The sequence below is a fragment of the Oryx dammah genome, unplaced genomic scaffold (assembly GCF_014754425.2).
Source record: "Oryx dammah isolate SB20612 unplaced genomic scaffold, SCBI_Odam_1.1 HiC_scaffold_29, whole genome shotgun sequence".
NCBI classification, from domain to species: domain Eukaryota; kingdom Metazoa; phylum Chordata; class Mammalia; order Artiodactyla; family Bovidae; genus Oryx; species Oryx dammah.
In genome coordinates this window covers 24,836,858-24,860,507 of record NW_024070213.1, presented here as the reverse complement: position 1 = coordinate 24,860,507, position 23,650 = coordinate 24,836,858, and the positions used below count along the sequence as shown (strand labels likewise).

At 40.3% G+C, this 23,650-nt stretch overlaps 1 protein-coding gene across 1 annotated transcript in view; it reads right to left on the bottom strand.

Moving 5' to 3' along the window:
* DERA (deoxyribose-phosphate aldolase) overlaps nucleotides 1-23,650 on the bottom strand; it is a 118,073-nt gene that overhangs the window by 32,938 nt on the left and 61,485 nt on the right. Inside the window, exon 6 of the mRNA XM_040235265.1 lies at nucleotides 20,849-20,977. Coding sequence (XP_040091199.1) covers nucleotides 20,849-20,977 — 129 coding nt within the window. The remainder of the gene's footprint in view (nucleotides 1-20,848; nucleotides 20,978-23,650) is intronic.

Here is a 23,650-nt window from a genome sequence, read left to right as displayed (position 1 = left end):
GATTCATGTTGAGATTTGACAGAAAACAACAAAATTCTGTAAAGCAATTATCCTTCAATAAAAAATAAACTTAAAAAAAGGCATCACATGAACAGGTGATAAGGAATGCATCTATTATTATTACTTTTGGCTATGTTAGGTTTTGGTTGTGGCACATGGGATTAGTTGCTCTACAGTGTATGGGCTCTTAGTTCCTCCGCCAGGGATCAAACCCACATCCCTTGCATTGGAAGGCAGACCACTGTATTGCCAGGGAAGTCCCAGGAGTGGGTCTTGAACAGTTCAAAAACTGAAGTTAAGTCACTTATGTTTCAGACAAATCCAAAGTCAACTCTCCAGGGTGCTTCCCCAGGATGAAGCAGGGGATGAACAAAGAGATGAGAAAGGAAGGCATGGCCAGGAAAGCAGCCCTGGGCCAAGCAGAACATCAGATGCAGAGGAAGAGAAGAGAGGAATGGACCCTTGCCCAAGACAGGGTGAAATTTCAGGAGAGGACAAGGACATAGTTACAAGCAGGGACCAGCTAAGGAAGAAAGACTAGGAGAGAAAAGGGATACCCCCAGAGGGCAGCAGGCTCTGAAGTGCAGGGGTATCCCCATGTCCTCTGCCAATGATCTTGCTGGTTCCTGGTCATGCATGAAGTCAAGGTTACATCCAATGGCTCCTACCTGGTATTTCTTTACCTATCTGGAAGCTCTCTAGCAAGTTCAGAACTTATAACCTTCTGGTTATAAAGTACCTAGTAACTACTGAAAGTGAAAGTAAGCATTGGACTGCTTCTGTCCAAGGAATTCTTCAGTCAAGAATACTGATTAGCATTAGTTGCTAAGTCATTTCTCATGGACTGTGGCCTACCAGGCTCCTCTGTCCATGGGATTTTCCAGGCAAGAATACTGGAGTGGGTAGCAATTCCCTTCTTCAGGGGATCTTCTCATCCGAGGATTTGAACCCAGGTCTCCTGCACTGCAGGCAGACTCTTTACTGTCAGAGCCACCAGGGAAGCCCATTATTCTACTTTTATTTGATTGGACCTATCTGGGGCACTAAGGAAAGGGACACTTTGTCTGAAAAGTCCACACTGGGAATTCCTTTCTAAGCTCCCAAAGCATCTGAACTCTGAACGAGTCTCCAGCCAAATGCTTCCTCTCTCCCATTTCTGACCCTGGGGATCAGGAGACACGTCATTCCATGTTAATATTCTCCTAGTCAGACTTTCCTGGTGATCCAGTGGTTACGAATCCACCAACCAATGCAGGGGACATAGGTTTGATCCCTGGTCTGGGAAGATCCCATATGCAGCAGGGAAACCATGAGCTCCAACTACTGAGCCTCACTCTGTGACTAGTGAAGCCTGCCCGCCTAGAGCCTGTAGCCTGCAACAAGAGAAGCAGCCTCAGTGAGAAGCACACACACCATGACTAGAGGGTGGCCCCCACTCACCACAACTAGAGAAAGCTTGCACAGCAATGAAGGCCAAGTGCACACAGAAATAACTAAATAACTAACTAACTAAATAAATAAATAAATATTTTTAAAAATTCTCCTATTCATCACTTCATCATCCTCTGAAGATTCTTCTTCTAATACCATTGACTTTCTTCCTGTCTTTCCTCAGCTATATTTTCCCCCTTACTACCTACTAACACTCTTCCTACTAACAGACAGAAATTCAGACCACCACCCCTACCTCTGGAAATTGGTGGGGTTCAGTAATCCCTTTTGGATGTAGAATTACTTGAACAATGTACATCCTTAAGAGAATCAAATGCAACATCACCCAAGACCATAGATGGCGGCTTCGCAATGCCTGTGTCCTTTTCTTTGTTTCTGAGCCTGAATATCTTTCCCATCTCTTGGGAGGTGCTTTTCCCCTGGGTCAATTACTTGAATAAAAATCTGGAATCTTTCCAGTTTAGTCCTGAAGGAACAACCAGAAAAAGCAATAGTGGAGAAGGGTGGGTTCAACGGAAAACTATATTCAATTATAATTGAGTCCCTGATCACCTCATGGGGCCTCTCCAGTGGCTCAGCAGGTAAAGAATCTTCCTGCAATGCAGGAGACACAGGAGATGCAGGTTCAATCCCTGGGTCGGGAAGATCTGCTGGAGAAGGAAATGGCAACCCACTCCAGTATTCTTGCCTGGGAAATCCCATGGTGGGCTGGTGAGCCTGGTGGGCTACAGTCCAAAGGGTCACAAAGAGGCAGACACAACTGAGCAACTAAGTACACTGATCACCTCATGGGAGTCTGTATGGTTAAAAAAAGAGAGGGGGGAAAAAAAAGCAAAGAGGGAAGACAGAGTTATCAGCCACGCCTGGGTGTGGGCTTACATAAGGACAGAGGATGAAAGTGAGAAATGTACTTCAAAAACAATTTCAGCAGAAAAATGTATTTAATAACCACTCAATTTAGAAAATACCATCTCTAATGAAAATGTCTCCAAGTGATAGTTTTAAGGATTTTCATTTTATATTTTTGAATGGCATTAGAATAATGAACGCTGTGAGATGAGGACACGGGAGAAAGCAGAAGAAAATCTGCTTTTTAAGTAAGTCATCTCATCCACAGTCCTACTCAGAAACTGCCACATCCATGAACGCAACTAGAGATAACATTATAAACTCTGAGGTAATTTATACACTTTTCCTTTTTATTAAAAAATAAACAGGCAAATTTTAATTATTCACTAGAATGTTAATATAAAACCAGTATGATAGCAGTTAACATTCTACAAACAGCCTTTTGCTGGCTTCGTGTGACATGGATGATCTAAATTCTTCCCCATTTCATTGACTATTCAGTGCCTCCTCCGTTGTCCCCTGACCAATTTAGCAGCTTTGTAACACAGGAAACTTAACTTTTGATGTCGCAGTTGATGATAAATTTTTTACAAAAAGCATACTATAACATGAATTCTTAGGTCACTAGGAAACCAAAGCATCAAGATAATTCAAGTAAAAGCATGAATTTCCTTTTGCTCCCAAATCACGGAAATAACTGTATTCGTTCTCTGTTTTGCTTTACGTGCCTTGTCTTGCTAATGTTTTCTAAACATAAAAATAACTTCTCTTTCTTTTATCTTCATAGCCTTACTCAGACTTCGTTTAAAATTCTTCTCCTTGTTACAAGAACAGAAGAGTAAAGGAGAAGTGGTGAGACTCTGGTGGATCGCTTCTGCAACAAGCTGGTGAGACAAACGAAGAGGTTATGAGACAGGTCTAGGATCTGGGACCCTTTGCTGGAATGCCTGTACCTGGATGGACTTTCCAGATGGCTCAGTGGTAAATAATCCTCTTGCCTATGTAGGAGACATGGGTTCAATCTCTGGGTTAGGAAGATCCCCTGGAGAAGGAAATGGCAACCCACTCCAGAATTCTTGCCTAGGAAATCCTATGGACAAAGGAGCCTGGCAGGCTACAGTCTGTGGGGTCACAAAAGAGCTGGACATGACTGAGTAACTAAACAATAACCACAACTGCACCTGGACACACCTCTCCTTGAGCCACAAAATACAAAGAAACTGCATGGGACTAAAAATAACTGTGTGCATGTACAGTTGGGACGAGTTCTGGATGAAAGATACAGAGACCAGAAAACCCCTAATGCCACTTCTGAAGATCTGGGAGCAAACGCAGCGTACTGCACATGTACCCTTGTACACAACAGCACCTAAGGGCTGAGCAAAACACCTAAGTCACCCCTCCAGCCTGACCTCTGGACACATCCGTACCCTCACCCCATATAAGGAACCACCCCATCCCAACTCAGAGAGGGAATAGGGAACCTGTTACTTGATTTCACTCCTCCCTTCCCCCTACTTCAGCAGAGACCCCAGTAAAGCCTTGCCTGAATTTCCTGTCTGGCCTCTAGTCAATTTCTATTGGTTGAGGAAAGCCAAGGACCCTGATGGATAACAGGTGGAGGACCTTGTAACAGGAGGCAGAGGTTCAGCTTCCTGGGCTGAAAAAAGCCTTGCACTGTGTGTTGAGTTGCTTCAGACGTGTCCAACTCTTGAAGCCCTATGGACTGTAGCCCACCAGGCTCCTCTGTCCATGGGGATTCTCCCAGGCAAGAAATACTGGAGTCAGTTACCATTCCCTCCTCCAGGGGCCCTTGCTGACCCAGAGATCGAAGCCGAGTCTTATGTCTCCTGCATTGGCAAGTGGATTCTTTACCACCAGTGCCATCTGGGAAGCCCCACCTTTTGGGGGCCTTGCTTCCCCTGAACTTCCTGTCCTGACAAACTGCACCATCATGAGCTGTTTTGTCCTCTTTCTTCCCTGTTTAGCAGGCAACTGGTCATCAAATACCATTCATTCCACCCCTTTAATATCCCCCTCAGCTGTCCTCTCCTCTCCAGCCCCACCACTCTGCCCAGGTTCAGATCCTTATCCTGGTCACTAGATTGTGACAGCAGCCTCCTACCAGGCTCCTGGTCTCCCCCCAAATTCACTCCCCTGAAAGTGAAATTCTGATCACTACTCTACCACTGCAGAGAGCAAGAAGGGAGGACGAGGAGTCTGGAGAAAGGGCATCTTATTGACCTTCCTCCCCTGTGCCTAGCGCATAGTGGAGAAAGAAATGGATGAACGAATTTGTCAATCACTCACTTCCTGGCTATAAACTGCCAAGGCTAAAAACTTTCCACACCCGCAGACAGGAACGCAAATTCTATAGCAGAGCCATAAGCCTCAGGCTGCTTACTGGCTTCATCCACTGGCTTGCCACCCTAATCGTATCGGTGTTCCCACCATGGCATGCTCTTCACAGCTCCAGGTATAAAAGGGTATGAGCTTCTTTGCCCGAGATGTCCCTCCTCCTCTGCACCTAATGACTCCTCCTCGCAGATCGCTTGCTTTGTGAATCCTTCTGTGAGACCTCAGAGGGTGACATGTTCCTGAAGCCCCAGAGTAAGTGCACCCACAGCTCCTACCATTTCCCAATAGGGCAGATCATAAACCCCATTTTTCCATCTCCTCACCAGACTAAGAGACACTGTCGGCATTTAAAGGGAAGGCGCTGCTCCTTATTTTTCTCTCCCCTCTCTCTTGTCATCTCCCTTCCCAATGCCCAGAATGTTGTTGCTGTTTTATTAATAGCAGAGTTGTGTGTGACTCCTGAGACCCTCCATGCTCAGAACAGCATCTGATAAACATTAGATGCTCATAAAATACCTGCTGGATGAGCCTGTTCAAGGGAAACAAACGCCCCAGGTATTAGGAGGACAGAAAATGTCACCCTTCCCTTCTCCACCAGTCCCTCCTCCAGCCCCTATCTTCACCCCATCCCTTACCACCCCTCACTCTCTCATTTCCTTCCACTCCCCAGCACAGCTCGGACCTGGGCAGGGAGTCCCCATTCAAGTCCTAAATCTAATACCTTGCAGATGAAGGGAAGAGGGACCTCAATATTATCAAGGCAGCCAAAAAAGGTGAAAAATGTTCATAGAGACCTAATTAGAAATACAAATTCAGGGCCTTTCATAAAACACTGTTATGTGTTGGTTAGGATCTACAGAACTGCTGTTGCAGTGTGAAATTTCAGTTACTCTGTCGGCTAAATTCAGGGCTGGCACAGAGATCAAGTAACCATTCATGATCTTGTTCTACGGGAATACAGGTTCAGAGTTCCCAACGAGCCTTCTGTAAGGTAACTACCTACCAGAACAGTCAGCTTGTTCATTGTGGACTGTTTTTGCTAAAGTTTTTTCCCCTTGAGTTTGTAATCCTCTCCCTGAATAATTTTTAAACTACTGAGTAGAAAGTACTCTTGTCTTATCATCAAGAAACCTATATTCCAGATCAAAGGCTTTCATTCCTGCCTACATAGTAGACACAGGAAGGGAGTTTTTTAAAGTACTCATTCAAATGCCCCCATTCAAGATGGTTAAAATCAGAGTCTCTGGGTGGTAGCATCTTTTCAATAGTTTATGGAAGAAGCTCTTCAGGAAATTCTAATTTGCAAACTGGGTGGAGAACCTAGACTGTGTTTTGACTCATTTGTTCTGGGGTAATTTCCTCATGAATCTGACTTGTCTGAATCTTGGTTTTCTTACTTAATAAAATGAAAGCTTTGAGATGAACAAAAGTTTCTCTATATCCTATAAGTTTCTCCTATTCTTTCCAGTTTTCAAAACGTTTGGAATTTTTATGAGTTAATTTTTGAACGTTTAATTGCTCTATTCCTCTTGGCTTATCTGACGATGTACAAATCAAGAAAAAAACAGACAGAAATCTGCAAAGACCTTTTAGTAACTGAGACAGAAGGAGTTGCAGGCAACGTTCCAATTTGAAAAGTATTCTTCCCACATACTTAACTAGTTCCTGGGAAGACAAAAGTTACATGTACAATTAAAAAATTTTACAATTTTTTTAGAGCCATTATATTAAAACTTTTAAAAAGGAAAAGAAAAAAAGTCCCCATAATATATAATATTTCACTCCCTCAGATATATAGCTTTATCATTCTAACAATGCCTTTTTTTGCATATGCTTCCATTAAAGCCATGACTGCAGAGTAAGCTGATGATTTCAATGATGCCCCCTCACTCTTGAAGTCTTTTTTATTCAGTAGCTCACTGAGCAATTTAACACACAGAGTCCCTAATTTATTTATTCTAAGGATGGCAATATAACCTTTGTCTTGTTTTGACCAATTTTTCTCTTAGTTAACACATCTTTTCAAATTTAAAAAAATATTTTTTCATTGATTTGGCTTATAAGAGAAACCTGCAAATAATTTTGTGAAAAACAAATAAAGAAATATTCACCCTTGCAGAAGAAAAGAGAACACAGGAGAATCGCTTGCTCCATTTTATAATATTATGGTACATTGTGTAGTCTCATGTCAGTATTTATTATCAGTCATTTAGTTTATGATAGAGAATAACTTTTGATTACTGATGCTTGTAGTATTACTCACTCTGTCTTGGACTGTTTGAAGATCTGTATTTTTATTACAAAGTCCAATAAAAAATAAAGTGAAAAACCCATAGGTCCCAAAACTGATTCCTGGCTAGTGCTGTATGTCACTCCTTTCCAATCTAAAAAGTATTTCCTTCTACTGTTAGTCTCTGCCTCTCGCTCATAAGCAAATTTATCTCCTAATGCTTCATTCTTTATTTTAGCCATTAATCTCCTATTGAGAACCTTACCAAATGCTTTTTGCAGATAAAAATATTTAATATCTACTAGATTTCCCCTATCCACAAAGCCATCCAACACTGCTTAGAGGGGAAAAATCAATCTTTTGTACCTGAATTCAAGTTTGCTGGTTTGACTCAATGTATTTTTCTCGAAACTTCTTCAGGTCTTTACAGGAAACAAGAGAACCATAGGGCAAAAACGCCGCTTCTCTTTGTTATGGGTTCAATTGTGCTCCCTAAAAAGGCATGTTGAAGTTCCAATCCCCAGAACCTCAGAAAGTGACCTATTTGAAAATACTGTCATTTCAATTGCAACCAGTTAGGTAAAAATGAAGTCTTACTATGTAAGCTGGGCTATTACATGATGGGTGTCCTTATAAAAGAAGAGACAGAAATACATAGGAAGATGACCATGTGTGACAATGGAGGCAGAGATGAGAGTAGCACATCTGTGAATATAAGCCAAGGCTTCTCTGGTGGCTCAGACAGTAAAGAATTTACCTGCAATACAGGAGACCCAGGTTCGATCCTTGGGTCAGGAAGATCCCCTGCAGAAGGGAATGGCTACCCACTCCAGTATTCTTGCTTGGAGGAATCCTTGGACAGAGGAGCCTGGCTGGCTATATATAGTCCATAGAGTCACAAAGAGTTGGATACGACTGAATGACTAACACACACACAAGGCATGCCAAGTATTGCCAGCAAACAACAAAAGCTTTCTAGCAAGAAAGGATTCTCTGCTACAGATTTCAGAAGGAGAGGGCTTGTGGACACAGCCTTAATTTCAGACTTCTGCCCCCCAGAACTTGAAAACAAACATCCGTTTTTTTTAAGGTACCCAGTTCTTGGTACTTTCTTAGGGTGCAGTTTAGAAAACCAATACCCTCCCTCTTTTCCCATTAATCCCATATTTGCAGGTCCTGTCTATCCTGGATTTAAGTCTACCCAGAAAAAACAACCTGTGTGTCTGTGTGCAGGCATGTAAAATATTTTTCTCCTTTAGTATCAGACTCCACGCTGAAGGATCACAATTAACACTTACAGCCAAAGGATCATATTTAACATTTAGATTCAAAGGATCATATACAGTGTTTCTTCTTTCAGGACCATATTTACCTCTAAAGCAGAAAGCACCCCAATGGTCGCTGAGTATCATATGTCTAACACTGGCTCCAGTGGGCTGTCATCCCAGCAGATTCTTTGAATACCTCCTACTTCCTGATGTGGCCATGCAAATTCCAGAAAACCTGGACTTTATCAAAACTCTGCTTTATACTGGGCTGAAATCCATCTTTCTATATCTTCTAAAAGTAAGGTGCCAAAAAAAATAAAATAAATAAATAAAAATTAAATAAAAATAAAAAATAAAAGTAAGGTGCCAGTCCTCTGTCCTTGGGTAATAGACAACAGTCATCTCTTTTCATGCCTTGTTGTGTATGCTGCTGCTGCTGCTGCTAAGTCACTTCAGTCGTGTCCGACTCTATGTGACCCGATAGATGGCAGCCCACCAGGCTCCACCATCCCTGGGATTCTCCAAGCAAGAACAACTGGAGTGGGTTACCATTTCCTTCTCCAATGCATGAAAATGAAAAGTGAAAGTGAAGTTGCTCAGTTGTGTCCGACTCTTAGCGACCCCATGGACTGCAGCCTACCAGGCTCCTCTGTCCATGGGATTTTCCAGGCAAGAGTACTGGAGTGGGTTGCCATTGTCTTCTCCACTTGTTGTGTATATGCATGCACAAAAGCATGTGAACACAATATCACAACCCCAATGCTCACATTCTTCCGAAACAAGATGTCCCCTTTCCTTTCAATCACTCTGCATGAGGATGTCTCAACTTCCCTCATCCCATGCTCGGCCATCCTTCTACACATGCTCCAGTACCATTTCCATCCTCACACCCTTTCATCGTATCTCTCTGCTCCTTCATTCTCATACGGCCCTCAGCCTTGACCTCTCTCCTCATCCTTCCTCAGGTGGAAAAGAAAAAGGTCCACTTCAACTGCTGCCTGCGAGCTGCTCCCTGGGCACCCCCAAGGAGGAGAATCTAAAAACAAGCTAGAACCTTGTACAGAACTCAAGTGGCCATTGATATGCATGACCCTGCACGTGCATCACCATGGGACCATCAGCAGAGCAGGTAGATACAGTGGAAGCTACTTGAGCTCAGGGTTCTCTTGCAATCTTCCCTTTCATTTCAACAAGGATTTGCTGTGGGTCTATCATGGGTGGGGCTCTGGGTTTGCCCTCATGTGGCTCTTTCATGAGTATTTCACGTCTACCGCCCCCTAGGGGATTCCTTGGTGGCTCAGATGGTAAACGATCTGCTTGCAATGCAGGAAACCTGGGTTTGATCCCTGGGTTGGGAAGATCCCCTGGAGAAGAAAATGGAAACCCACTCAAGTATTCTTGCCTGAATAATCCCATGGACAGAAGAACCTGGTGGGTTACAGTCCATGAGGTCGAAAAGAGTCAGACACGACTGAGCGACTAACTCACTCACTCACCCCCTAGAGTTTTTCTCCAAACATTCTCTCTCTATTGTCTTATTTTTCTTGTCCTCCATAGAAAAGTACCATTCAACATATAAACCTCATTCAGGGACTTGAGAAATACTTCTGGGCCTCCAAAGGTCAAATATAGCTTAAACTTATCTTTCATAATCTAGATTGATGATCGGACAGAGAGCAGGAAGGTGCAGTGACTAAAGTATGGAATCTGGGGTTGAGTCCTTCAGAATTCTGCTCCGTCCTCAATGTGTGGCCTCAGTCTAGTCACTTAACCTCCAAGCCTCAGGTCTCCAAGCCACTCAGTGCTGATAAGGTACCTCCCCTACTTTGCTTTAGGACAACTGCAAAAAGAATTTGGTGAACTACTCCACAAGATTTATTAACCTTTGTTCACGAAATGATTCAACAAATACGTATGGTGGTGGTTTAGTTGCTAAGTCATGTCTGCCTCTTATGACCCCATGGACTAAAGCCTGCCAGGCTCCTCTGTCCATGGGATTTCCCAGGCAAGAATATTGGAGTGGGCTGCCATTTCCTCCTCCAGGGGATCTTCCCAACTGACCCAGGGATCAAACCCGCATCTCTTGCAGTGCAGACAGATTCTTTACCACTGAGCCACTAGGGAAACCCCAAATATGTATATCAAGTATCTCCCCAGTGCAGAGGACTAAGGGGCCCATTCGAGGGTTTCAATTCCACAGCATTTATGAGTTTGCTAATAGGTGAGTAACTGGCACAGATACTATATGACAAATAACAAAAATCAACATGTTAGGAAATAAAGACAAATGAATAACAATCTCAGAGACACAAGCAACTACCTATGGGTCTCACCTCCAAGTCATAAACCAGAATTTCACTAAGAAAAAAAAAAAAAATCCCTAATTCTTCTGCTGAGAAAAATACAGATCTCTTTTTAAAAATGAATTTTATATATGTTGTTTACAACTGTATATTTTGATGTCCTTGTACCTGATGACCTATCCCATAAAGAAGCATTTTCTAGGCACTGGCTATGTGCAAGTCTTTCTGCCCAGAGGATTTCTCTTAGCAAGCCAGGTCTGTAAAAGGCAGTCTATATGCTTTTGGAATAAGGTGGGCTACTTTTTTTTTAATTTCACATAGTAAAATTTTATACAGACTAGTGTACACCACATAAAAAACTAAGCTTAGAAGGTATCCCTTCCCTGCCCCTCCTCCCTAGAAGTCTAGCCATGAGGAGACACAGAAAATGCTTTATGCTTAAATGCTTAAATAGACTTAACCTGTTTTAAAAAATGACATGCATGGACCAAAATGCACCATCAGGAGTTCCTGCCCTGCTGGGAAGCGAGCAAACATGGGAAGTCCTCTCTTCTGCGGAGCTTTTTATTTTATACTCAACAAAGGATGGGGAGGGTGTGGGTGGGCGAAGGTAAATGTTCTGAAATTTTTGCTTGGGGCCTTGAATAAGACGGCAAGTTAATTAGTTTTTACTCTATAAGTGGTTTAATTTTCAGGGCTGGTTTAAGGAACTGTAAATAATTCTATACTTTAAATTCTTTACTTTTTAACCTAATACATGTATATTCTTATGCATTCCACAGTGATAAACTTTCAACTGAAGCAAACTTTTTCATAAATTAAATGCTTTTCCTATGAAAGGCAAGATCTTATTAAAAAAAAAAAAAACAGGCTGGAACACCACAGGGGTCTGGATGTGCCATCTGGATCAATACTCCTTCAGGATACAAAGATTTGCAGCCTCAGATGAAGGACTCAGTGTGACTTATGACAGTCTTTAGAAAAATAAATCTATACTGTCATTTATACTAGGATTGATTCATATTTAAAATTTTTTTAACTTTAAAAAAAGTCTTAGATGTTAATTTGCTATTAATCACAGCATTTTTTTTTTTTTTTTAGGGTTTTGGTTTCCTTCAGTCACAGCAAATTTCCCAGTGTTTTCTCTCTTTTTTATTTATTTAATGGCTTCCCTTCTATTTTCTTCTCTTTTTCTCAGCTTCATCTCATTGTTTCTGTATGACTTTGATCTTATTGGGTTGCATTTCGAGTATTCCGTCCCCTGGTTCCTACTTTTTTCATTGTTGATTTCCTATACGTTACAAAATCCCAGCCAAGTTCAAAACTCATTTTGCATTCCCTTCAAGGTCTGCTTTTCTCAAGCCCCATATTTTTATGTTTGTACTCTTCCCACAGATCTTCATCAGCAATTCAAACCTGATGACATTATGATTGCATCTTTAGTGCTTTTCTACTCCAGCCTTATTTATCATGCCTGCATTATTTCCAAAGATAAGGTCTCGCATAACTTCAGAGCAGAGCTTGTTAGCTGTTGCATGTGTGTGAACAGTCCAGGCTACTGAAAGATAAAGCCACGTGCCTACAATCTGGCTTTATTCTTAATGTGTGCATTTGCTGGGCGGAAATCCCTGAGCAGTAGATGACCTGCTTTCGACTTCTCTTTTCTATAAGCATGTTTCCCTTTCTATCTTACTTCCTATCACCTTGTTCTTGGATTGTTTGATGAAAAAAATATGGTGCTCGTTTCTCTTCCCTGATTATATTCCCTTCAAACTGTTTACTCCTACTTCACCGTCTTCTTTTTTTGTATTTCTCTCACCACGTTTCCACTAATGTAAAAGTAAGATCGATTTTCTCTCTCTTTTGAAATATTTTATTTTAATTAATTACTTTATTTATTTATTTGGCAGCCTCGGGTCTTGGCTGCAACACACAGGATCTTTGTTGCATCACGTGAGACCTTTCATCGCAGCAAACGGGCTCTCTAGTTGGAGCTCAAGGGCTCAGTAGTTGCGAAGCACTTAGCTGCCCCTTGGCATTCGGGATCTTAGATTCCTAACCAGGGATTGAACCCAAGTCCCCTGCACTGCAAGGTGGATTATTAATCACTGGACCACCAGGGAAGTCCCAAGATCCATTTCACTGATGAAAAAGTCAAGGCAAAACGTTTTTCCTTGGTCCTTTCCTTGCCTCTGGAACTATCTGAGAATCCTAAGAAACCCTTTAGACATCATACCACACTGCTTGGATTGCTCAAGCCATACTTTGTATACATAATCTCCTTGCCAAAGGTGTATTTTTTCTAACTTTTTGTTCAATTAAAGTAGAAATTTGCTCTCAAAACATGTCCAAACTCTACAAAGTTGTGACACACCAGGAAAGAGGAATCTAGATCTAATCTAATTTCATTTTGCCTGTTTTCACTTTTCTTTATCTCATCTTTCTCATTGATTCATTTGTATATTCCACAATATTTCCTTAGGCTTTCTTAGATGTCAGACATGGTAGCAATCACAGAAGAATACAGATAAGTAAGATAAGAACCGCTTTGGCCTCAAGGAGGTTCATAGTTTTATACACACACACACACACACACACAATGTATATATAACTATATATATATATATTCACACACACATACCCCTAACAGGTAAAACAACTGATGATGATACTATATGACAAATGCTACTGGTATTTATAATTATCCAAGGAGGAGGATAGTATGAACAATTAGTTTTGCCTTTAAAAGATCATAAAGAAATATGACAGAGTATGAAAATTTCATTTAAATCTTTAAAAACGGCTATCAGGAGGGGAGAAGGCTACAACAGACAGAGGAAATGATGTAAAGAAGACAGAAATACCTGGGATATTTACAAATAGTAATAATGACCATACAAAATAGCAGTAAAGATAACTTTTTTTTTCTTTTAAATATAGGGGTCTTATTTATTTATTTGTTTGCTTTTATTAATTTCTTTGTTGCAGCATGCAGGATCTTTATTTGGGTCTTGTGAGATCTAGTTCCCTGACTAGGGATTGAATCCGGGCCCCCTGCATTGGGAGTGCAGCATCTGAGCCACTGGAGCACCAGGGAAGTCCCTAAATAAAGATACCCTTTTAACTGATTTAATTTAATTCTTATTTTACCATAGAAGAATACCTACCTCGCAGAGTTATTGTAAAGATTAAATATAAATAAAACTCCTAAAGAGTACCTGTCACACAGTAAATGCTCAAGAAATGTTGCTGCTACTGCTAAGTCGCTTCAGTCGTGTCCAACTCTGTGCAACCCCATGGACGGCAGCCCAACAGGCTCCCCCATCTCTGGAATTCTCCAGGCAAGAACACTGGAGTGGGTTACCATTTCCCTCTCCAATGCATGAAAGTGAAAAGTGAAAGTGAAGTCGCTTAGTCGTGTCCGACTCTTAGCGACCCCATGGACTGCAGCATACCAGGCTCCTCTGTCCATGGGATTTTCCAGGCAAGAGTACTGGAGTGGGGTGCCATTGCCTTCTCCACAAGAAATGCTACCTATCATTATTGTTATATTACAGATTATATCACATATATTTCATCTATTCAAAATATTTTCTTTATTTTTTTCTTTTTTATTTTTTTTGGTTCTTGGATCTTTGTGGATCACTGTGGCTGCTGAATAAGTGATCTCATACATGGCTGAAGAGCTGAGGTGGCTGCTACAGCTTTCATCATGAAAGAATTAGAAACAATGACAACAATATCTAAAAAGTATACCATAAAAAAATGACACATCTAATTATGATTCTCAATGAATCAGATTTTTTTATAACTTTCTTTTTTAAGACAGAGTCAAAAGCTGGCAAAACAAGTTCATATGTAAGATTCATTAAACAATTCTATTAATACAATAAACTTTAGGATCAGTAAAGAATAGAGTCCAGCTCAGTTTCTTTTATCTCCTACAGCTATACCAGGGCTTCCCTGGTGGCTTAGTGGCCAAGAATACATCTGCAACATAGGAGCCTCAAGAGACGCGAGTTCGATCCCTGGGTTGGGAAGATCCTCCAGAGAAGGATTCTTACCTGGAGAATCACAAGGACAGAGGAGCTTGGCGGGCTACCATCCGTGGGGTAGCAAAGAGCTGGACAGGACTGAAGTGACTTAGCGCACTCAGCTACACCAAAATCACATGTGTTACTTCATTTGAACTGATAATTTAATGAATTTATTTGTTCAAGGGTCACAGATTTTGTAAGACAGGACAAGAGTCCAAGTCTCCTAACTCCCATGACCATGGCTCCTTCCCCTAAACCATTCTGAAAGATTCCTCAACGTTAGTTCCTCAGTCACGCCCGACTCTTTGCAACCCATGGACTGCAACCCAGCCTCCTCTGTCCATGGAATTTTCCAGGCAAGGATACTGGAGTGGTTTACCATTTCCTTCTCCAGTGGATCTTCCCGACCCAGGGATCAAACCTGGGTCTCCTACACTGCAGGCAGATTCTTTACCAACTGAGCTACCAGGGAAGCCCTAGATTAAGCCAAAAACTAGGCTACTAATCACTTAGTTGACCAAAAATGTAAACACACTCTGGATAACCAAGTGTTTACTTACAGTGATGTATAACACCAGACTAACATAGTTATATGTATTTTTACCTCTCTCTCTTTAGAGAACTGGATTTATAATAATAGAAATGGCTATCAAAATTATAAGATAAAAATTATTATGAATGTAAATGACAAACTCCTTTCAAGATTTTTGATGCTAAAAAGATGGGAAAACAAAAGCCATGAAGAATTCCAGACATGATAGAATAAATGTTATGAGACTTGCCCTCCTGCTATAAATTGTTATATAAATAACTGGGCAACTGAACAAAATATATAAGGCAACTATTTTTAGGCATTGGGAAACTGGCAGCTCAAGATAAAGACCTTAAGGTAATTCACATATACAATAAGGACTTTTAATCAGCTATTACAAATATGTTCAAGAATTTTAAAGAAAATATGATCTCAATGAATGAAAAAAATGGAAAAGAGTAGAAAAATTAAAATTCTAAAAAATAACAAATGGATTCTAAAACTAAAAATGTTCATCAGCACAAATTTCAGTGGATGGGCATAATAGTAAATTTAAGGTAGAAAATAAGAGTCAATGAACTTGAAGAAAGATCCATGTATATTAGCCATTCAGAAAAAGGGGGCTGAGGGTTGGAGGGGAGATTAAAATTGAAGTTAACAGGGCCCAGTAAGCTGTGGACAATATCTAACACTCAGGAACTTGGGTCCCAGAAGGAAAAAAAAGACTGGGGAAGAAAATATATTTGGAAAAATGTTTTTTTTTTAATGTCTAAAACAACAACCTACAAATCTAAGAAGCTCAATAAATTCCAAGGAAGGATGAATATGAAGAAAACCACACTTAGGCACATCATAGTCAAATTAGTGAAAAATAAAGAGAAATATTGGTGGCCATAACCAGAGTAAAATGAAACATTACTTACAGGAAAACAGGAAGAAACAGAATTCCAAGAAATGGAATGATAAGGTTAAGTACTGAAATAGAAATAAAACTGTAACCTAAAACTCTATATTCAGCAAACCACCCTTGAAACATGGAGGTGAAAAAAGACATTTTTCAATGGACAAAATCTGAGAGAACTAATCACCAGCAGACTACAGGAAGAATAAGAGATAAAGAAATGACATGCAAAAGACTGGTTTTACCTAGGTTTCTTCTTTTAATTTCCTTAAAAGACAAATATCTATTAAAAATCACATCACTTTGAGGAGGGGTTTATAAACAGGTAGAAGAAGAAGAATAGTAAAATAATTCTGGGGACTAATCAGGGTGTAAATGGAACTGCTGTAAGGTTTTTATATTTGTGATCTATGAAATGTAAAGAGGAATATAGGTATGCCTCATTTTATTTGTTTTGCATTATTACACTTTACAGATATTGCATTTTCTATAAATTGAAGGTTTGCAGCAACCCTTCATCAAGTAAGTCTATCAGTACCATTCAAGTCTCTGTGCCATGTTTTGCTAATTCTTGAAATGTTTCAAAAATGTTCATTACTATTATATTTGTTATGGTGATCCGTGATCAGAAATCTTTGATATTAATAAATTAATAGAACAAATAGACCAAAATAAAACCAAACAAAATCAGATCTAAAAAATGTGACCAACCAACTTGAGTTAATTGACATTTACAGAACATTATGACTAACATTGGCAAATAAATGACACTTTTTTCAGTGCACTTGAAGAAGATACTTAAATATACCATAAAATGGGGTATAAAATAAATCTCATTAATTACAAAAGGCAAAAGATTTTTAAAATTGATATTCTCTGAGCATAAAAGAATTTTAAATTTTAAGTCAGTAATAATGATATCCATAGAAACATAAAATATTTGGAAATTAAACATTTCATACTAAATAACACTTCAATAATATTCTAAACAACTAGAAAAGTTAGAAAACATTTTTAACTGAATGATAAAGCAAAAAGAGTAAAAAATTGGTTCTTTGAAAAGATTAATAAAACTTGCAGATCCCTAGCAAGACTATAGTTTCTACCAAAACAAAATAAAGAACAACAACAATAAAAGGAAAGAAAACAAAAATGGTTGATATTGGGAATAAAAAAGGAGATATAACTACGGACCCTACAGACATCAGACTAGTAAGAGAATATTCTAAACACCTTATATCAATAAATTCAGCAACTCCTATATTTGTACAATGAAAAACAAGCAAGCAAACTTCTTATACACAGAATGAAGTGAATGGATCTCACAAGTATTACACCTCAGGGCATGTAGGTGAAAAAAAAAGGAAGAGTACATACTGTGTAAGTATAATGTTCTAAAACTGGCAAAACTAATCCATGGTGATAAAATCAGACCAGTTATTGCACCTGGAGCAGAAGGTTAAAAAGAGTGGAACTGACGTCAAAGGGGAACAAATGCTGTTTCTGGGAAGATGGAATATATAAATTGTCAAAACTCATCATATCATACATGTTAACACTTGAACTTTATTGAATATTAATTTACTTCAATGAAGATGATTTTGAAGAAAACAAAAAAAGTTTTTAGATAATACAGAAACAGGATGAAATGTGAAGGCAGTCCACAAACTTCATTTAAAAAATTTTTCTTTACATCTGTGTCTCTTTTGCTGTCTCACATATAGGGTTATCATTACCATCTTTCTAAATTCCATATATATGTGTTAGTATACCATATTGGTGACTTTGGACTCTGTGGGAGAGGGAGAGGGTGGGATGATTTGGGAGAATGGCATTGAAACATGTACACTATCATGTAAGAAACAAATCGCTAGTCTAGGTTTGATACAGGATACAGGATGCTTGGGGCTGGTACACTGGGATGACCCAGAGAGATGATATGGGGAGGGTGGGGGGAGGTGGGGTTCAGGGTTGGGAACTCATGTACACCTGTGGTGGATTCACGTCAATGTATGGCAAAACCAATACAGTATTGTAAAGTAAAAAAATAAAATTTAAATTAAAAAAAATTTTTTTTCAAAAACTAGTTCATTTCTATTATATGCCTCCGTAACAGAATGAGAAGCAAAAACTGTAGCTCAGGAAGTGCTAGATGCTTTCATACACATCTCACAAAGACTGCACCTTTAATTCAGGATAAGGTCTGGCACAGTGCCTTGGGAGTCAGATACACCTGAGGCCAGAACACTTGGGTTCAAATAATGACTTGTATGATCAGTTAGCTTTGGGACCTTAGGCAAGTCCCTCCATCTTAAGTTTCTTCATCAGCTACAGGGCTGGTGTGAAGGTGAAGGACCATAATTTTGAAGTATCTAGTAAAGCACAGCACAAATACAAGTTCTATCACACAGTATCAAACACCGATCAGATGAAAAACTGAAGGAGGTAAACAAGATGGACTGGGATACGAGCCAACAGGAAGAGACAGGTGACGGCATGTTTCCAGTCACATTTCTGTCTGTGGATGCAAAGGGTGGGGTGGGGGGTGGAACAGATGTGTCCAAGCATGAGGACCTAATAATGTTCCTATTTTAAGCAATAGGTACAGGGTTGGCTTGCTCACCCAGAATGAATACACTTTCACTGTGACCTGGATCACGCCATTCTGGGCTAACTCCCTGGTCCTGTTTCTAAGAGCCTGAAAAGGGAGCCTACCTGTCTACCTAAGACTCCAATGGGCTTTCCCCAGGCTCCTGAGGGTTCCAGCATCTTCTATCATTGGGGACCTTTGGAATGCCAATATAACTGATGACTCATTCATTACAATGTTCCATTCTTCCCTATCCTTAGGTTTTCAGAGATTTCACTTTAAATAAAATAAGCAGAGCAGAGATCTTTTGGATACAGCAACAAACCAGAGCAACAGTTTCATTAATGCCTGGTTGGCTGATTTTCAGTACAATTCCAGGGAACCATGCTAGGTCTGAGACTGTGTTTAATAAAAAGTACATGAGTAGAAAAATCTAGAGGGTGACTGCGATAGAGGCCCAAATTTAAGAAGCGAGAAGTCACGTGTATTCATGCAAACATGGAGCCACTGGCAGGGCAGCTAAAGATGCAACACCCCGTCCTGGTATAGCAAGTTATCTGACAGAGGTTTCAATAAACCTCTGCGGGAAGGATTTCCCCGGTGGTCCAGTGGTTAATAATCCACATTGCAGTGCAGGGGATGAGGGTCTGATCCCTGGTTGGGGAACTAAGATCTCACATGCTGCAGAGCAACTAAGCCCAGAGGGAGCAACTATTGACCCCTGCACTCTGGAGCCCATGTGCCACAACCAGAAAGCCAGCTGCTGCTGCTGCTGCTAAGTCGCTTCAGTTGTGTCCGACTCTGTGTGACCCCACAGACAGCAGCCCACCAGGCTCCCCCATCCCTGCGATACTCCAGGCAAGAACACTGGAGAGAGTTGCCATTTCCTTCTCCAATGCATGAAAGTGAAAAGTGAAAGTGAAGTCGCTCAGTCGTGTCCGACTCCTAGCAACCCCATGGACTGCAGCCCACCAGGCTCCTCCATCCATGGGATTTTCCAGGCAAGAGTACTGGAGTGGGGTGCCGTTGCCTTCTCTGAGAAAGCCGGCATGATGCCACAACTACTGAGCCCCTGAGCCAGAGCTACAGTCTGTGCACAACAGAAGATCCTGCGCCACCTGCAGGGCACGGCAGGTAACTCATGGAGCCTCGCATATGAAAAGGAGGAGACCGCGGAGGCTCAGGCAGGGTCTTGGGAAGGACCTTTATCAAAGCCAAGCTGAAGGAATTTATATTGTATCTTGAAAACGAAGGGCCGCCACCGAAGGATTTTAAACAAGCGGTACCACAACCCAATTAGCATTCCTGAGAGATCATTCTGGCAACAGTGTGGAGAACAGATTGAAAGGGGACAGAAGCAGAGACTGGGAAACTAGTTAGAAGACCGTTGAAGTGATCCATGTGGGGAATGACAGTGGCCTAAGATAGCAGCACACAGGATGGAAAGAATGTATGAAATACGGCGAAAAACAGAACTCTCAAGACTGATTCACTGATTCCTACGAAGGTGAGAAAAAGCAATCAGTGTCAAGCTTGGGTGTATGAATAGCTAGACCTGCTGTTTGTGAAAACAAAGACTGAGTTAAACTACATTAAAAAAAAAAAAAAAAAAAGACACTGCCCTAAATTTAAGAAGAAGAAAAAATAAAACACAGACAAAAGCTCAGGCTGCCTTAGACAGGACGGATATGGATCTCTGAAAAAAATCAAACACTTAAATTCACAGAGAGGAATAAGTCAGAGTTAAAGAAATTCCTGTCTAACATATGTTGATGAATGAATAATCAAAGACTAACACAGAAGGCAATTCACTAACAAGAGAGCCATCTACTGCCTTACAAGGATAATGCAGTGATGAAACACCACCCAAAAACGTGGAAGAAAGCCAAGTTTGTGACCATTTCCCACTGCACGAGTATTCATAAAATAGCTGACCCCTCCCACACACACAAAAAACAAAAAACCCTCCAAGTGGTTACTCTGTGCAACCCCACAGACGGCAACCCAGCAGGCTCCCCTGTCCCTGGGACTCTCCAGGCAAGAACACTGGAGTGCGTTGCCATTTCCTTCTCCAACGCATGAAAGTGAAAAGTGAAAAGTGAAATTGAAGTCGCTCAGTCATGTCCTACTCTTAGCAACCCCATGGACTGCAGCCCACCCAGCTCCTCCATCTATGGGATTTGCCAGGCAAGAGTACTGGAGTGGGTTGCCATTGCCTTCTCCGCAAGTGGTTATCACTTTCAGTTAATAGCCAAATGCTTCGACTTACCAATTTCTCTTAAAAGCATCCATTCAATATATACCATCATTTCAATATAAAACGCTTACCTGCCATCATGGCTATCATACTGGCTTTATAGACGTTGGTGAGAGATCCAAGTTCTCCTGTGGCTAAGATGGTTTTGAGATGAGCCTCCCCACAGGCCTTGCGAAACTGACGAATCTCATCATAGAGGGCTGAGGAAGGAAATAATTGAGGCCGTTATAAAGCCGGCAAGTGATAACATAACTTGGCAGCTATTTAGAACTGGTAGAACCCATCTCAGATTTAGGAAACATAAACCATTTGTCACTTTCTAAAAAATCACCCCAATTTAATATCGCCTCAAGCATTCTGTTGCAGTTCCCCTCCTGTTCTAAGGAACTCCTTCATTTGCTACCATGAAACAGTTTCTATGCCCTGGCCCCAGGTCCCAACCCACAGAGCTTTCAAAGTATCATTATAAAGACATGCAAATTACAAATAATTTCTACTGCTTTTGTAGGATGGTTACTTAGGAGAAAAAAAGAAATTCATCTACCATATATACAGGGGTGTATCACTTTGCAAACTAAAGAAAAAAAAAATCCTCCAGTCCTTTTGAATTCTCCCATTCACACATAATAAGTTCTCTTGTTGGAATATAAAGCAGGCCTTTCCTGAGAGCTCTGCTAATGAAAATAAAGACATAACAGTTTGCCCCACTCTCTGTCAGGGTATTTGTCTATGCACGCACGTGTGCTAAGTCGCTTCAGTCATGTCTGACTCTGCAACCTTATGGACCATAGCCTGCCAGGCTCCTCTGTTCATGGGATTCTCCAGGCAAGAATACTGGAGTGGGTTGTCGTGCCTTCCTCCAAGGGATCATCCCAACCCAGGGATCAAATCTGTGTCTCTTACATCTCTTGCATTGGCAGGCAGGTTCTTTACCACCAGTGCCACCAATATATCAGACTAAAAAGCATTCAGCCTAGACAGGGAGTGATGGGTGTATGTACACAAATTCAGCCATGGAGGAATTCAGAGATGCAGCTTTGAATCTATTTACCTCTGACCCCAGTACCACATTTGTCTTCTAGAGCTCCATATAGCATTCATAACGCACCTGAATTGAAAATATATATATATTTTATACACACACACACACATATATACCCTCAAAGCCCATTATACTCAATAAAATTAAATTGAGGGGGAAACATTTCATATTCAAAGTAACAGAATATTAGCAAGCAAAATCAGTACAATACAATGAGTATTAAAATTCTGAAAAATTATTTAAAACTGTCTATTGCCAATAACACCAAGCTCTTACCCTGCATCAGGTTGGCTACATCTCATTTCCTGAACTTCAGTTATTGCTACACTATCAGGATTAAGGTAATAATAAACGTTAGGGTTAAGAGAAGCATTTTTAATGCTAAAATGAGAGTTGTATAATTCACAGGTTTTCTAAAGTACTTATAAAAGACTAAAAATCAGTCTTGAGTCAGAAAACTAAGTCAAACCACTCAAGTGTTTGGTGTTTTTATTTTTTAGGGGGGATATGCACCATGCCAGACACCATGCAGGATCTTAGTTCCCCAACCAGGGATGGAAACCACTCCCCCTGCAATGGAGGCATGGAATCCTAACCACTGGACCACGAGGCAAGTCCCCAAACCATGAAAGATAAAGATGGACCAAAACTTGTCTTCTCAATTTTAGAAAACCCAAACTTAACTTGAAGCGCGAAGGATTCTATTACAAGACACATGGAAAAGTACAATGTTTGTTGCCTCCAAGAGATACCCATGTTTTTTTTCTAGAAAGGGCGGAATATTTTTACAAATTCCTAATAGTCAGTAGTTGTATCAGAAATAACCCGAGATGCCACATTGCCCACCTTACCCTGCATGTCGCACCTAAACCATGAGGAAATAATATCACCCACACATCCAATACAACAACATGCAAGAATAGGCTAAACACCAAAAGACTACACGGCAGTAACAATTTATATTCTTTTAACTCAGACAGTGAATCTTGGATGGAAAAACAGTTCTTGAAAATAGAAAGTTGTCATCTAAGAACTAGTGACAAGGAAACCTCTTGAGCTAAAAATTCAAGAATGATAATCTGGAGTTAAGTCGTGATCTAATTAAGGATTTTTCTTCCTACTACAATGAGCAATCTCAACGGTCAAACAAATGTGGATTTAGAACTCAATTCCAACACTTTCTGTGTGACCTTAGGCAAGTTATTTCTCCCAGCCTCAGTTCTAGCCTTAAAGTATCAATAATAATATTTATTTTATAGGTTATTTGAGGATTAAAGGATAACATATATACAGATAGATAGGTATACACACACACAAAACTTTGTGCATTGCCTGGCTTATTGTAAGCATTCAAAAAGTTTAATCATTATTAAGTTCAGAATTCTAGTAAAATGAATTTCTACTAAGTGCTGTTGATAAAAATCAAATCTTGGTTCATGCCTGACCCAATTTTTTGTACTACACTGAAATTTTGTTATATGGATTAGTGCTTATATTCAGTGAACCATCAGATAAGACTTGAAAATATTTTGTTACAGCATTTGTGAAAGGGAACTTTGGCCTATATAACAAAATTCTTAAAACATTGGTCCTGAGCATATTTATAAGCAAAATCACCAGCCATTTTCTAAAATATATTACCCTTTAATATCCAGTGAAGTTCTTCACCTACAGTTAAAATTAACCAGAAAACCCAGATATATTTTATGACTCAATTATCAGCCACCTAGAATTCATGCTTTTTAATCCATGACCCAAACAGAATGAACCAAAAATGGTTACTCTGAGTTTCACTGGATTTAACCAATATACAACCAGTGCCTTCTAATTC